Genomic DNA, 15,944 nt, shown 5'->3' with positions numbered 1-15,944 from the left:
ATAGTGTACAGTGAGTTCACTAATCCAGACTGATGCTCAATAACAGAACAGTAAACGGTAAGCCTGGGAACGTCCACATCTACTGTAGCTAAACTCAGTTTCTCTGTAAACAGTAACAGTATACCTGGCCTGGGAGCGTCTTCACATCTGGGCACCGGGCAGTAGGCCCAGACTGTGTCTGTTATGGTGTAGCACCATGGCCTCAGCCCCTTGCTTGGATTACGGCAGTAGTTCCCGTCCAGGCCGCTGACAAAAATGTAGGTACAGTATTACAGACAGACAGACAGACAGACAGACAGACAGATATTTTTGCAGGGTGTTCTTACTCGTGTGGGTACTTTTCAGGCGGGTAGTTGTTTTTGTGAGGTGTCTGGGCCGACCAGTTCTGGCACGTTTTGCCAGAGACCGTCTGGGCAATGGTCCCCCGATAGTTTTTACCATTGGAAGTGTAGCAGGTCAGCTCGGGTTCGATGGTAGAAGTCTCAGATGCTGAGGACAGGGGAAACGTAGACGGATGGAGAGGGAAGTCAAGGACCACTAGTGTTGTGGGAGAGAGGCTAGTCTGGGAAACAGAAAGGTGTCCAGTTCTCACCCTGGCCGTGGTCTGTGTGTCAATAAGACCCTTAACCACTAACTAACTGCTCCCCACTCACTTTATTAATAGTGCTCACTGCTCCTAATAGTTGTGATGGTAAATGACAGTGCCCTCAATACCCTCATACCTGTCTAACTATAGTTCTACTTCTCCAAAGTGAGTGACAGCCAGACCCACAACACTAGGGAGCGACCATGATCTGGTACCACCCGAATTTAGAATGAAAACTCATTTTCATTCTACTACTGCCACCAACGTGGAATGCTGACACAATCTTTTTATTCTTTACTTTTTTTTTAACGTAAATCTTCCCTTCATTGTCAATGGCATTTAATGTTTGTGTTGCGGACATTTTGTGGGTACAAAAGCTGTATATAGGAGGGGCAAGCGCCCCTCAAAAATCACACTTGTGTGAAGTGAGGGGCGCTCTTATCATCGTACATCATCATATCATCACAAATCATTCCGGCAAATCACTTTTGGTGTTTTCATCTTTCTGCCCTAACGTTTTATCCCCAAATTCCCAATATGTACTTGGCTCAGCCAATCAAATCATCGCTATGGGTGATCAGCCAATCAAATCATCGTGTTTGTGTTCACACAAATAGACAAAGCTGGGCATAGGAGAGGCTAGCACCCCTCAAAAATAATATAAGCTAAAAGAAAACATAAGTATACATCGATGGCATCATAAATTAAAATGTTCGTGGTCTGTTTTTGAGTTCAGGGAGACAATAGGCTACTGTAGGATCTTTGGAATAGCACAATGTCGGCTAAATTCTGTTTTGAGGTAGATTATCCCTTTATGTAAATATCCATGAATGTTGTAGAACTACTGACCTGACAAAACACTGAAGAACATGAAGAGCTGGCAGAACATGATGCACGATGCCGCCACTGAGAGGCGCTGTTTGTCTTAATTTGTAGAACTGAAAAAGATTCAAGAAGTATAGTCAATCACATTGCATGCAAATGAACAACAACTTGATTAACATATACACAAGTACATACAGTAGAATGTTTTAAAGAGTGATTTTCTGTGTTTTAGACTTGGAGCATGGGTAGTAAATAATATTATACAGTACATTAGCCATATAGCCACTCAATGTTATTAAAATCACACCTGTGTGAAGCGAGGGGCGCTCTTATCATCATATGTCATCATACATCATTCTGGCAAATGCTGCCAATCATTAATCAGATTGTTTACATGACAACAATCAACACTCAAAACTTGCCATTCATTATCAATGGCATTTTTGGTGTTAGGCATTTCCTGCTTTGAAACATCCTTATAGGCCTCTAGTGAACCATGTCTTTGGTGCAGAGTCTGCAGACATGAGGTCATCATCATGGCTTCATTAGGACCAGAGCCTTAGATATAGACAGAGTTACGCAAACTGTGTTCACTTCATGGGGCTTCAGTCCAATGGCGGCTCTCCTACATAGACTACGCATTGAGCGTGAGGACAACCCACTGGGACAAGTCCTGGACCGGAAGTAGGCAGAAATGCATTGGACTCAGGGCAACAGCCCAGCTTTAATGATCTTAAATCCCTTTATTTTAAATTGTTTTGTAGTAATAGTACAACATAAACATTAAAGAGACTTTAGTTGTCACTGTACACTACTTTAAAACAGTTGTCATGTTGCACACATGCTCATGTATTTCCAACTCCAGCTTGTCTCAGTTCAGACTGCATGAACAGCACTCGAGCGCTCGGTTTCTGCCTCTCAACATCGCAACTCTTCTATTAGATGGCTCTGATTAGGACCAATGAATCCGTTCCCAATTCATTTCACTGCATATTATAGGCAATGTGTTCTGGGATTTCAAAGTGCTACTAATGTTCCATACATACATATAAGTACATACATACATACATACATACATACATATAAGTGATTAAAAAGTTCAATATGATTCTGAAGCTTGGAAATAAATACATATATACTGCACTGTACTGTACTGTACAGTGTGATGACTTATTCTTTGACAAAATACATTATCACATATATCACGCTATTTATTCACAGCAGGGTTTTTTACCCCAACATTTTTAACAACTCATTCCTTGTTAAGTGTTTGTAGGATGACTAGTTTTAGTTTTATTAGCCTATTACTACTACAAATAGAAGCATTCTATGAGCCTATAAGGAGAATAAAGTAAACTATTACCTGTTTCAAGCGTGAACTTCAATCCGTCGTTTGCAGCTTGTTGTAACCCCGGTTTACACTATAACTATTCTGCATGTCATGAGATCTATATCACCTCCTTCTCCCTCCCTCCCTTAATCCCTTAATCCCTTAATTGTTTATGTAAAACAATGCCTTGCATGATTTCCTTTGTCCTTGGTTGATCCGTGTGTGGATGTGAAGCTACATTGACATCACTATTGGAGACAGGCGATGTGGTCTTTGTCCTTGGTTGATCCGTGTGTGGATGTGAAGCTACATTGACATCACTATTGGAGACAGGCGATGTGGTCTTTGTCGTTGGTTGATCCGTGTGTGGATGTGAAGCTACATTGACATCACTATTGGAGACAGGCGATGTGGTCTTTGTCGTTGGTTGATCCGTGTGTGGATGTGAAGCTACATTGACATCACTATTGGAGACAGGCGATGTGGTCTTTGTCCTTGGTTGATCCGTTTGTGATTGTGAAGCTACATTGACATCACTATTGGAGACAGGCGATGTGGTCTTTGTCCTTGGTTGATCCGTGTGTGATTGTGAAGCTACATTGACATCACTATTGGAGACAGGCGATGTGGTCTTTGTCCTTGGTTGATCCGTGAGTGGATGTGAAGCTACATTGACATCACTATTGGAGACAGGCGATGTGGTCTTTGTCCTTGGTTGATCCGTGTGTGGATGTGAAGCTACATTAACATCACTATTGGAGACAGGCGATGTGGTCTTTGTCCTTGGTTGACCCGTGTGTGAATGTGAAGCTACATTGACATCACTATTGGAGACAGGCGATGTGGTCTTTGTCCTTGGTTGATCCGTGTGTGGATGTGAAGCTACATTGACATCACTATTGGAGACAGGCGATGTGGTCTTTGTCCTTGGTTGATCCGTGTGTGGATGTGAAGCTACATTGACATCACTATTGGAGACAGGCGATGTGGTCTTTGTCCTTGGTTGATCCGTGTGTGGATGTGAAGCAACATTGACATCACTATTGGAGACAGGCGATGTGGTCTTTGTCAGTAGGGTTGTTCCGATTGGACCGGGTGATCGGTAATCGGGGTTCCCTAGTATTCAATATTATATCCATATCATGATATTAGACTGGATATTGTCTGTGATTTGGGATATTGTACTATTGTGATAATATGGCATAAACATGTTCTATAAAATAGAAATTATCAGATCGGGAAAAAACAGTATCGGCAGATGCTCAAAATCATGTATGTATATATATATATATATATATATATATATATATATATATATATACATTCACGTTGCCACTCATGATTAGAACGGACTTGAACCCCCAGACATATCCTCCCCATGTGGGTGTGATAAACACTTCTTTTCTTTAGGAAAACTACTTTGGCAGTGGATCTGAGGATCAGCTTCTTGACGCTCAAACCACAACAATGAATAAACATGCATCAACTAAAGGTCTTAATCCTGAGTGAAACTGCTGGAACTAACCTTCAGATTCCAAGACAGAAGCTCTATAACTACCATCCTGCAGAGCCCCTGATGCATCATGGGACCCTGATGGAAACGCAGCCATGCGGGACCCTGCTTGCTTGACTCAATAAAACGTCTTATGATGTTGTTGTATATTAGAAACGGCATAATTGATTACCATTCTAAGCTACTAACTACACCAGAGAAGTATGGAGTTCTCAAAAACAGGACTGCATCAGATGAAGAAAAGCAGGCGGAGAGAAAATTACGGTCTCATCGGAGTTGTATTTATTGAAACAAAGACAGAGAGCTTCGCCGTGGGCCCTGGGCAGATGCTCAGGACCCCTGTTCTCACCGCCAGTGGGCGGCCAGTTAAGACTAGTGAATCGTTGCAGTTACTGAGACAATATATACTTTTGCATAGAAGTTGAATACAGGCAGGGTGGAGTTACTTCAGACTGAGTGATTTTACATATTTGGGCATAGGCACAAAAGGTGACAGTATAGGTGTCATTATCCCAGGCTTTTAGAGAATGTGAATAGCACCCACTTGTTTGCAACATTATTGACATAGCCTAATTATTATGAATATTGTGAAGATATGGATTGTGCGAGACCACAATGTTTTACACACAGGTTCTTAGAGTGTTTTACATAAGAGACATGGGAGGGGTCTGAGGGAGAGGGAGATTATGAGTCTTAGGGCAGTATTATGCGTGTCTTAAGTACCAGGTCTTATTACTTAACTTAAGACCTGGAGGCGTGATCAATGCCATTTGGCTATTCTGAGTGGCAGCAAACAGCATTGACCACGCCTCCAGGTCTTAAGTTAAGTAATAAGACCTGGTACTTAAGACACGCATAATATTGCCCTTAGTCTCTCACACGAAAAAAACATACAGCAGGTTTCTTCCTAATTACATGTATAGGTTAGTTTCTCATGTGCTAGGAGACTGGACGTTAAATTCCTCAACCAGAAGCCGATCGTGGCGGGGGACATTGACATCTTTCTGTAACAGGCCACTATTCATAAACTAAAGTTTTCCTGAGCTTTCAGCGATCTAAAATTCCCCCAAACTATTTTACCTCTACTATTCTTCACACATTCATTTTAAGAAGTAATTCAGTGGAGTTCTTATTTTAGAATTATTATTTACGGCAGGGGTTCTCAACCCGTGGGTCGCGACCCCCCGGTGGGTCACCACATTATTTTGCCCCCCCCCCCCAACTGAATGGCTGGAAAATAGAAATTAAGAGTTTACATAGTACACATAGTTCGGGCCTTGGTGTGCGTGCTGTTGGCCTGTCATGTGCCCCCCCACTGTATTGCATAAATATGCACATCTTGTTACTGGGGCAGACCGGGGGTTTTCCAAATCACCCAAATCACTGAATGCTCCTTTAAGGTTTTTTTTTTAAAAATATTTTTTATCCCACGATTTTGTAACCCATTTTTCACCCCTGTGTCAATTATCTAATGTGATCCTGGGCTCTACACACCCTCCGCCAACCTAGTCCCCATATATGGGGGACATGGGGAGAGCAACGGACTTGAACTCATGCTTCCTTCATGCCTGAGTGTCCAAGTTGCTCCTTTACACCTGACAGGGGGGAGTTTCCCTGATTGGACGTAGCGCGTGGAAGGAACACGTTATTCCAACCAGTTCCTTTCCCCTCCATCAGGCGCCCCGGCTGGCCAGGGGGAGGCAGTTTAGAGACCAGGATTACTGCATGTTTTTTTGTGAGGGTACCTACCCTAGGGGACACGGGAAGAAAATGCAAACTCCACACAGAAAGGCCCTTTCGCCAACCCCGCCTCGGGTATGGGCACTGATGAGGCAGTGGAGGAAACACGCCGCCAGCACCCACAGCGTCCCGAGCGGGAATCGAACCCAGGACCTTCTAGCTGTGAGGCGACAGCACTACCGACTGTGCCAGCACCGTAATAACTATTATTGAGGTTATTGTAGAGGTCAATTTGTATTGGGGGTGGGGACGGGGGCGGGGCGAGGGGCGGGGGCAGGGCGGAGGTCGCGAGACATGGCCAAAGCATTTCCGGGGGGTCCCCAGCCAAAAACCCCTGATTTACGGTATTTATTTTTTTCAAAGCTCTGTCTTCTTCTTCCTATGTTTCTCCTCCTTTTTGAAGACTTTTCCACCAGGCTGCTTCTTCCATGTCAGCTTGACGTCTCCACTCACCCCTCGCTGCTTCAGTTTCTCTTTCATCTGAGAGAAGAACAAAAACAGTCTCGTTATTTACCTCAGTGGTTCTAAAACTATTTCATTTCAATTCTATTTTTTTCCGCGGACCCCCATCTGAAAATATGTTGTTCCAGGGACCCTTAGTCCTCTGGTCTGTGATGTTGGACTTGATTTGGACTTGAACATCCAGTCTAGAGACACTGACCTGCTTCAAGATGGCCTCCATCACGGCAGGATCATTCAGGTCCACAGTGGGGTCGTCCAGGGTCAGCTTCAGTTTCAACACCTGCTTCGGTTCTGTGGAGACGGCCGGGTGCATGTGTTTAGTTAGACATACCAACAGTCAGACACCCCCAAACCCTAACCTAACCCTACTGTTGTAGGTGATTTTTAACCCGCAGCACGGGTGATTTTTAACCCGCAGCACAGGTTTGTCTGACTAATGACTGTAAAATGACAAAAAAATGAGCATGGTTGCTATGGTCACCCAGTTCACACGGGTGTGATTTCATTACGTCAGACATTACGTCAGACCACAGCTGATCAGTCTATATAAGACCTTACACCACTCAGTTCACACGGGTGTGATTTTGATGTCTAACCAACGCATGCACCCCGTGGAATGGAGACGAGGGGGGGACTCTATGGAGGCTGTGTTGATGACGCTAAACCTTCTACGTCAAGCATCAGCATTTCTGAACCAGTTGTAATTTGAACAGACTTTGTTGAGACACAGACGTGTACAGTATAGGGTTTAATGCCGAGATTCCGGGCCTCCCATAGCTAATCTATGTGAAAAACGTGAGGTTGTTTATTTTTTTCCCCGTGCTTCGACAGTCACATTAGTGCAAACTCCTTAAGTGTCACTTTTTCTGAATAGCGTAGTAGGCCTATAACATTATTAATATTTTAATTTAATAATTTTATTGTAGGCTATATGTTCATATTTCGTTCAAATAAAACGTTAACACTGACACCAAGCTAGACAGGAACGCACAAAAACGTCACATCCGGTTTTAGCCTGGGGTAAGAATTTTCTATGGCTGCCAATGCAACTTGGTCCAATCCTTAATCACATACTATCTATGCTATCTATAACTTGCGGAGGTAGCGTGCCTTGTCCACGGGCAACAGATCTTTCAACGTATGGCATTGCAAATACGTTTGATAATCGCTACTCTGCTCAATATTGTTTTGAAAATGCTGCAAAATTGCATTGCAGTGAACGAGCGCAAATCACAACTTCCCCAGGGGGTGGGCGGAGTCACAGTTTGAGGCGCAGATTACGCGCCGTGGTGTCAGTGTATTGAACATATGAAGTATCTATACATATATATGCATTCTTCTCTTTTCTTTTTTTTAGAAAATGAGCCAAATCCGAGAAAATATTAAACCCTATAGTGTACAGTGAGTTCACTAATCCAGACTGATGCTCAATAACAGAACAGTAAACGGTAAGCCTGGGAACGTCCACATCTACTGTAGCTAAACTCAGTTTCTCTGTAAACAGTAACAGTATACCTGGCTTGGGAGCGTCTTCACATCTGGGCACCGGGCAGTAGGCCCAGACTGTGTCTGTTATGGTGATGCACCATGGCATTCTCTCACCGTGTGGATTACGGCAGTAGTTCCCGTCCAGGCCGCTGACAAAAATGTAGGTACAGTATTACAGACAGACAGACAGACAGACAGACAGACAGACAGACAGACATTTTGTCAGGGTGTTCTTACTCGTGTGGGTACTTTTCAGGCAGGTAGCGGTGACCGTGAGGTGTCTGGGCCGACCAGTTCTGGCACGTTTCGCCAGAGACCGTCTGGGCAATGGTCCCCCGATAGTTTTTACCATTGGAAGTGTAGCAGGTCAGCTCGGGTTCGATGGTAGAAGTCTCAGATGCTGAGGACAGGGGAAAAGTAGACGGATGGAGAGGGAAGTCAAGGACCACTAGTGTTGTGGGAGAGAGGCTAGTCTGGGAAACAGAAAGGTGTCCAGTTCTCACCCTGGCCGTGGTCTGTGTGTCAATAAGACCCTTAACCACTAACTGCTCCCCACTCACTTTATTAATAGTGCTCACTGCTCCTAATAGTTGTGATGGTAAATGACAGTGCCCTCAATACCCTCATACCTGTCTAACTATAGTTCTACTTCTCCAAAGTGAGTGACAGCCAGACCCACAACACTAGGGAGCGACCATGATCTGGTACCACCCGAATTTAGAATGAAAACTCATTTTCATTCTACTACTGCCACCAACGTGGAATGCTGACACAATCTTTTTATTCTTTACTTTTTTTTTAACGTAAATCTTCCCTTCATTGTCAATGGCATTTAATGTTTGTGTTGCGGTCATTTTGTGGGGACAAAAGCTGTATATAGGAGGGGCAAGCGCCCCTCAAAAATCACACTTGTGTGAAGTGAGTGGCGCTCTTATCATCGTACATCATCATATCATCACAAATCATTCCGGCAAATCACTTTTGGTGTCTTCATCTTTCTGCCCTAACGTTTTATCCCCAAATTCACAATATGTACTTGGCTCAGCCAATCAAATCATCGCTATGGGTGATCAGCCAATCAAATCATCGTGTTTGTGTTCACACAAATAGACAAAGCTGGGCATAGGAGAGGCTAGCACCCCTCAAAAATAATATAAGCTAAAAGAAAACATAAGTATACATCGATGGCATCATAAATTAAAATGTTCGTGGTCTGGTTTTGAGTTCAGGGAGACAATAGGCTACTGTAGGATCTTTGGAATAGCACAATGTCGGCTAAATTCTGTCTTGAGGTGGATTATCCCTTTATGTAAATATCCATGAATGTTGTAGAACTACTGACCTGACAAAACACTGAAGAACATGAAGAGCTGGCAGAACATGATGCACGATGCCGCCACTGAGAGGCGCTGTTTGTCTTAATTTGTAGAACTGAAAAAGATTCAAGAGTGTATAGTCAATCACATTGCATGCAAATTAACAACAACTTGATTAACATATACACAAGTACATACAGTAGAATGTTTTAAAGAGTGATTTTCTGTGTTTTAGACTTGGAGCATGGGTAGTAAATAATATTATACAGTACATTAGCCATATAGCCACTCAATGTTATTAAAATCACACCCGTGTGAAGCGAGGGGCGCTCTTATCATCATACGTCATCATACATCATCTCATTCTGGCAAATGCTGCCAATCATTAATCAGATTGTTTACACGACAACACTCAAAACTGGCCATTCATTATCAATGGCATTTTTGGTGTTAGGCATTTCCTGCTTTGAAACATCCTTATAGGCCTCTAGTGAACCATGTCTTTGGTGCAGAGTCTGCAGACATGAGGTCATCATCATGGCTTCATTAGGACCAGAGCCTTAGATATAGACAGAGTTACGCAAACTGTGTTCACTTCATGGGGCTTCAGTCCAATGGCGGCTCTTCTACATAGACTACGCATTGAGCGTGAGGACAACCCACTGGGACAAGTCCTGGACCGGAAGTAGGCAGAAATGCATTGGACTCAGGGCAAAAGCCCAGCTTTAATGATCTTAAATCCCTTTATTTTAAATTGTTTTGTAGTAATAGTACAACATAAACATTAAAGAGACTTTAGTTGTCACTGTACACTACTTTAAAACAGTTGTCATGTTGCACACATGCTCATGTATTTCCAACTCCAGCTTGTCTCAGTTCAGGCTGTATGAACAGCACTCGAGCGCTCGGTTTCTGCCTCTCAACATCGCAACTCTTCTATTAGATGGCTCTGATTAGGACCAATGAATCCGTTCCCAATTTCACTGCATATTATAGGCAATGTGTTCTGGGATTTCAAAGTGCTACTAATGTTCCATACATACATATACATGATTAAATATTAAAGTTCAATATGATTCTGAAGCTTGGAAATAAATACATATAACTGTACTGTACTGTACAGTGTGATGACTTATTCTTTGACAATATACATTATCACATATATCACGCTATTTATTCACAGCAGGGGTTTCCCCCCCCCCCACATTTTAACAACTCATTCCTTGTTAAGTGTTTGTAGGATGACTAGTTTTAGGCTTGTGTTTCACAACACAACATTATTATTATTATAATTATTAGCCTATTACTACTACAAATAGAAGCATTCTATGAGCCTATAAGGAGAATAAAGTAAACTATTACCTGTTTCAAGCGTGAACTTCAATCCGTCGTTTGCAGCTTGTTGTAACCCTGGTTTACACTATAACTATTCTGCATGTCATGAGATCTATGTCACCTCCTTCTCCCTCCCTCCCTCAATCTTTATGTAAAACAATGCCTTGCATGATTTCCTTTGTCCTTGGTTGACCCGTGTGTGAATGTGAAGCTACATTGACGTCACTATTGGAGACAGGCGATGTGGTCTTTGTCAGTAGGGTTGTTCCGATTGGATCGGGTGATCGGAAATCGGGAGCCGATCACGTCATTTTCAAATGATCAGAATCGGATTGTGAGCCAAAAAACGTGATCGGGACATCCCTAGTATTCAATATTATATCCATATCATGATATTAGACTGGAAATTGTCTGTGATTTTGGATATTGTACTATTGTGATAATATGGCATAAACGTGTTCTATAAAATATAAATTATTGGATCGGAAAAAAATCGGTATCGGCTATTTGTCAGCATATCATAAACAACAATTTAGCATATATATTCACATATATATATATATATATATATATATATATATATATACACACATATACGTTGCCACTCATGATTAGAACGGACTTGAACCCCCAGCCAGCAGGACCCAAACGCAATAATAATGACACAGGCAATGTGTGTCTCTGCTAAAGACTCGCCCATTTTTGGGTGACATATCCTCCCCATGTGGGTGTGATAAACACTTCTTTTCTGGATGGCTGCCTCCTGCCATTCCATGTAAATTAGAGGTGGTAACTGGAGAACTGTGGACTTAATGAGAGAAAGAATTGGACCCGTTTTGGACCCGATAAAACGTCTTATGATGTTGTATATTAGAAACGGCATAATTGATTACCATTCTAAGCTACTAACTAAACCAGAGAAGTATGGAGTTCTCAAAAACAGGACTGATGAAGATGAAGAAAAGCAGGCGGAGAGAAAATGACGGTCTCATCAGAGTTGTATTTATTGAAACAAAGACAGAGAGCTTCGCCGTGGGCCCTGGGCAGATACTCAGGACCCCTGTTCTCACCGCCTGGGCGGCCAGTTAAGACTAGTGAATCGTTGCAGTTACTGAGACAATATATACTTTTGCATAGAAGTTGAATACAGGCAGGGTGGAGTTACTTCAGACTGGGTGATTTTACATATTTGGGCATAGGCACAAAAGGTCACAGTATAGGTGTCATTATCCCAGGCTTTTAGAGAATGCGAATAGCACCCACTTGTTTGCAACATTATTATTGACATAGCCTAATTGTTTTGAATATTGTGAAGATATGGATTGTGCAAGACCACAATGTTTTACATACAGGTTCTTAGAGTGTTTTACATAAGATGCGGGAGGTGTCCGAGGGAGAGGGAGGCCCTCATTTATCAACTGTGCGTACGCCAAAATATGGGTGTACGCCGAAATTACCGCAATTTTTACGATTTTTTTTACGATTTGCGCCAAAGTTTGAATTTGAACTTGAGCCAAGACAAAAATCACGTCTGGTCGGGAGCTGTCGTACGCTTTGTCCTCACCTGTTTTTCTGTCGTAGAACAGCGGAGCAGCATTGTTTGACCAGCTGAGAGGCTGTCACAGGCATCTAAACATATGTATTCACTCCTAAAATGTTTATATAAAACTGTATAGGTATATATGGGCTAAATACATATAAGATGTGTCTTTGTGTCATATGAAATTAGTAGGAGATTTCCAACTTTACAAGTAATTAAAATCGCGCAATTAAAAACAATGTTGCAAGTTAGATGCTTAAGCCATTTAATAGTGTTTTGCATGAGCGCATACATGCGAGGATTTGGGCTGTCTGTGCTGAAATATTTCCATGACGGGACGTTGGAGAGTAGGCTACTATAGGCTAGTGCAGCTGCGGAGAGTCCCAACGTGGGTAGCCTACTGTAGCCTAATCTACAGCAGGCCGATGTCTTTCTGGAGTTACGGTATGTGCAATCTCCTCCTCGTTTAATAAACCCGACGCGTCGCTCGAATGCCAAATGTACCGTGCCAGCGAACCGCATCGGAGATAGGTAGGCTACCCAGCCAGCCCACCACCACCAGTGCCCAGCCACTGCAGCGACTGCGAGGCAATGGTCAGTTGGTCACGGTCACGGACGGACCACAGTGATAGAGAGAGACAGACAGACAGGACAGGAGGAGCACCTATGCAAAACAGCAGCGTGTGTGTGCCTATTTGTTATTTAATTCATGGTTCACAGGTTCAGGTTTTCGTTCACTAATATATCTTGTTGTATTTTAAATTAAAAAGACTTAAATTTAATATACAACTAACAACACACAGTGACAGTTGCTTGCAAATTGCGATGCGTGCGTGCGTGCGTGCGTGCGGGGGGGGGGGGGGGGGGGTGAGGCGGGCAGAAGGGAAGCGAAGCGAGAGGAGAAACAGACAGGGTAGGCCTTTATACAGCTTTATTTAATTCATGCAGGTTTATTTATTTAAGATACAACAAGTTGCCTTAGTTGCGTGTGCGTGCGTCTGTGTATGAGAGAGGGGGCAGCGAGGGAACCTTTTTTTCCTGTAACCATGGTTTCCAGGTCGTATTGCAGTTGTTCATGTCGCAAAAACGAGTGCGAGGCTTGATTTCATAGGGCGTGCCAGATTGATTTCAGCCATCACATTTATTACTGCTAGGAATGAAATTAGGAAGGATCAGCTGTCTGCGATCACTTTATAAATGCCGACCCGACGTGGGTGTACTACGAAAACTACACTCGAATTTGGGGCAGAATTTACACTCAATTGATAAATGAGGGCCTTCGTCTCTCACACGCACAAGCCGTCTTTCACAGGCCCCCTTTCACTTCCGGTTCAAACTGATTGTAACAGACCCTGAGACAAAATGCTTTTATTTTGAAAGGCTGTTCAGGCTCACAGGAAGCACGCTCACTCACCAGAGACACAATGACAGATAAAAACAACCCAGTGTGAATAGGGGGGAAATGTTTGGTCATGTTTGGAACAGATCAATGAAAGAAGTCTATCATCTGAGGAACGGGACGAAACGGACATCCAAATGGATCAAAGTGAGTGCAGAAAAATATCACAGATATGAAATTGAAATGGAACAATTTGGATTTTAATGATTTACTTGGTTTAGTGGCTTTCCTGAAACTCATATGGGCGTTGATGCCATGCTTCTGGGACACCTGATAATGGCAGTTTAGCACCTAGCTGGAAGAGGGAACAAGGTGAATAATGTAATTTATGGTTATTGGTTTGTGTCATATTGTTGTGGGATTTTATTGTTGTAGTTTGGTGTTTTTGATATGCACTTTTATTGGTCATTTTTGGAAATGTATTTGTTTATATGATTGCTTTATATTGATTATATGTTCTCTGCTTTGATTTTAGTTTTCACGTTGATTAATAAAGAACCATCATACATCATCAGTCGGCTTCAACCTCATTTACCAGCTCGGTCTGCTACACTGATAAACAATAACATCCGCTACTTTTTGGGACATGTTATACAAATACGGCTGGCACGGGCAACGACCCCATCTGCTGGCCATCTGGCAGAATGGCATCTTAATTAAAGACCTGATCAACAGTAGGATTCCCCCCACCAAATGTACTTACTGCCAAAACAGTTGCCACCTAAAACAACAAGGCCCAGTTCTGTCAAGCACAGTAAGCCCATCCAAAACAATTCCCTTAAGTCCACAGTTCTCCGGTGACGGCTCATTTACATGAGCTGGCAGGATGCACTGCAGCCACCCAGAAACTATTTGTTTACCACACCCATCCTCTGACAATGGCTTGTTCACCTTCACCGTCTTCGTCAGCAATTATGATCAGGGCTCACCAACGTGTCCGTACAGACTTGGTCGTGTTCGTGGCAAATTTTTTGATTTTCTGTTTTACACACCATTATAATGTTCTTACAGTATTTTGACCATAACACTGACTTACTGAATGTCAATCTCCAGGTTTTCACCAGAATAAGTATGGCAATTATTTATTACTACTAGTGGTTCTCAATTCTCAAATGAGGACATGTTGATTGATTGATTTAAATATTTATTAACAGTTTGCAGAATTACAGTACATTTCAAGCACAAACTCAATACAAAGACTGTTAACTGTGAGTGGACAACCCAATTAAGCATTACACTTGTTTACAAGAGGGTCCACCTTGTTCAATTCATCAAAACATTTAGAGACGTACAAATAGACACGTCTATATATAGTCAAAGAACAGAACAGGAATTCATCATAAGGGAGGTAAAAAGGGAAAAGAAACATATACAGTGAGGGGAAAAAGGGGTGGGCGGTGGGGGGGGGGGATTCAGATTTACGGAGGCCAGTTTCGAATTGCAGCCGTCCGTAGGTGCCCTTTGAGAGCGGTTTTGAAGGAGTCAAGGGATTTGCATGTCTTAATGATTGTTGGTAGGGCGTTCCACATTTTGGTGGCATAGGAGTGAAAATAATTTAGTCCCTTGTTTGTGCCGAATCTGGGTTGCACATGGTTCGTTGCATGGTTGCATGGTTCGTTGTTATGGGGGGAGAACTTGAGACAACTTCTTTAGGAAAACTATATTGTCAGTATATTTGGTGGGGCCTACAGGGTGGGAGGCAATACGTCGTGGATCAGCTCCTTGACGTTCAAACCACTTGTAGAATGAAGAAGAGATGTCAGTGATATCAGGGTTTTAAATACAGCTTAGTAAAATGAACAACAACATGCATAATACAAATTAAAACTGAAGTAAGTAAATAACGTAGGTGAATCTAAACTTCCCCAAACTATACTATATATCTACAATTCTTCATTTACTTTCAGACATCTGTCTTCGTCCTGTTCTTCTCCTTCTTTTTGGAAGACTTTTCCACCAGGCTGCTTCTTCCATGTCAGCTTGACGTCTCCACTCACCCCTCGCTGCTTCAGTTTCTCTTTCATCTGAGAGAAAAATACAGTCTTAATAAGCCTATCTCACAGAATTTCCCCGCCCCCCTTAATACGCCCCCTTTCGGGGTTAGTGGTGATAGCGTGACGTCACTCCATAGACGCTTCATGTTAACAGAGGTAATTTAAGAAGTCTACAACTTTTGTTTTCTCAAGGTAAGGTTTGTTCTATCTGTTCGAGCTGATTTACCATATTGTTTGCTTCATAATAATATTGGTCTGTCACATTTTTACATTAGAAAATTTACTTAGATTCTCCAGAGAAAAAAACGTGTAAATGCTCATGTTAAAGTCACCACTATTTACCGGAAGTGGGCGTGAAAAACGGGCTGTGAGATAGGCCTATCGTTATTCACCTCAACAGACATTAGTCCTCTAGT

General features: G+C 42.6%; 1 protein-coding gene across 6 annotated transcripts in view; it reads left to right on the top strand.

Annotated features, from left to right (window-relative positions):
* Positions 1 to 15,944, top strand: part of LOC306914571 (putative apolipoprotein(a)-like protein 2) — a 47,476-nt gene that overhangs the window by 19,360 nt on the left and 12,172 nt on the right. For 2 of the 6 annotated variants that reach the window (XR_013788704.1, XM_079491667.1), the window contains exons 1-2: positions 13,571 to 13,681; positions 13,756 to 13,846. The exons of 1 other annotated variant lie outside the window; for it this stretch is intronic. Coding sequence is in view for 1 of the 5 variants with exons in the window: in XM_079491670.1 (XP_079347796.1) it covers positions 13,672 to 13,681 (10 nt within the window). In the remaining 4 variants the exon portion in view is untranslated. Of the gene's footprint in view, positions 1 to 13,555; positions 13,682 to 13,755; positions 13,847 to 14,009; positions 14,517 to 15,944 lie in introns of those variants that run through there. 3 more of the 6 variants (XR_013788705.1, XM_079491670.1, XM_079491668.1) reach the window with 3 other exon arrangements.

The sequence above is a fragment of the Electrona antarctica genome, assembly GCF_951216825.1.
Source record: "Electrona antarctica genome assembly, chromosome: 21".
Taxonomy (NCBI): Eukaryota; Metazoa; Chordata; class Actinopteri; order Myctophiformes; family Myctophidae; genus Electrona; species Electrona antarctica.
Note: the sequence above shows the minus strand (reverse complement) of the source record. Positions and strands in the feature narration are given on the sequence as shown.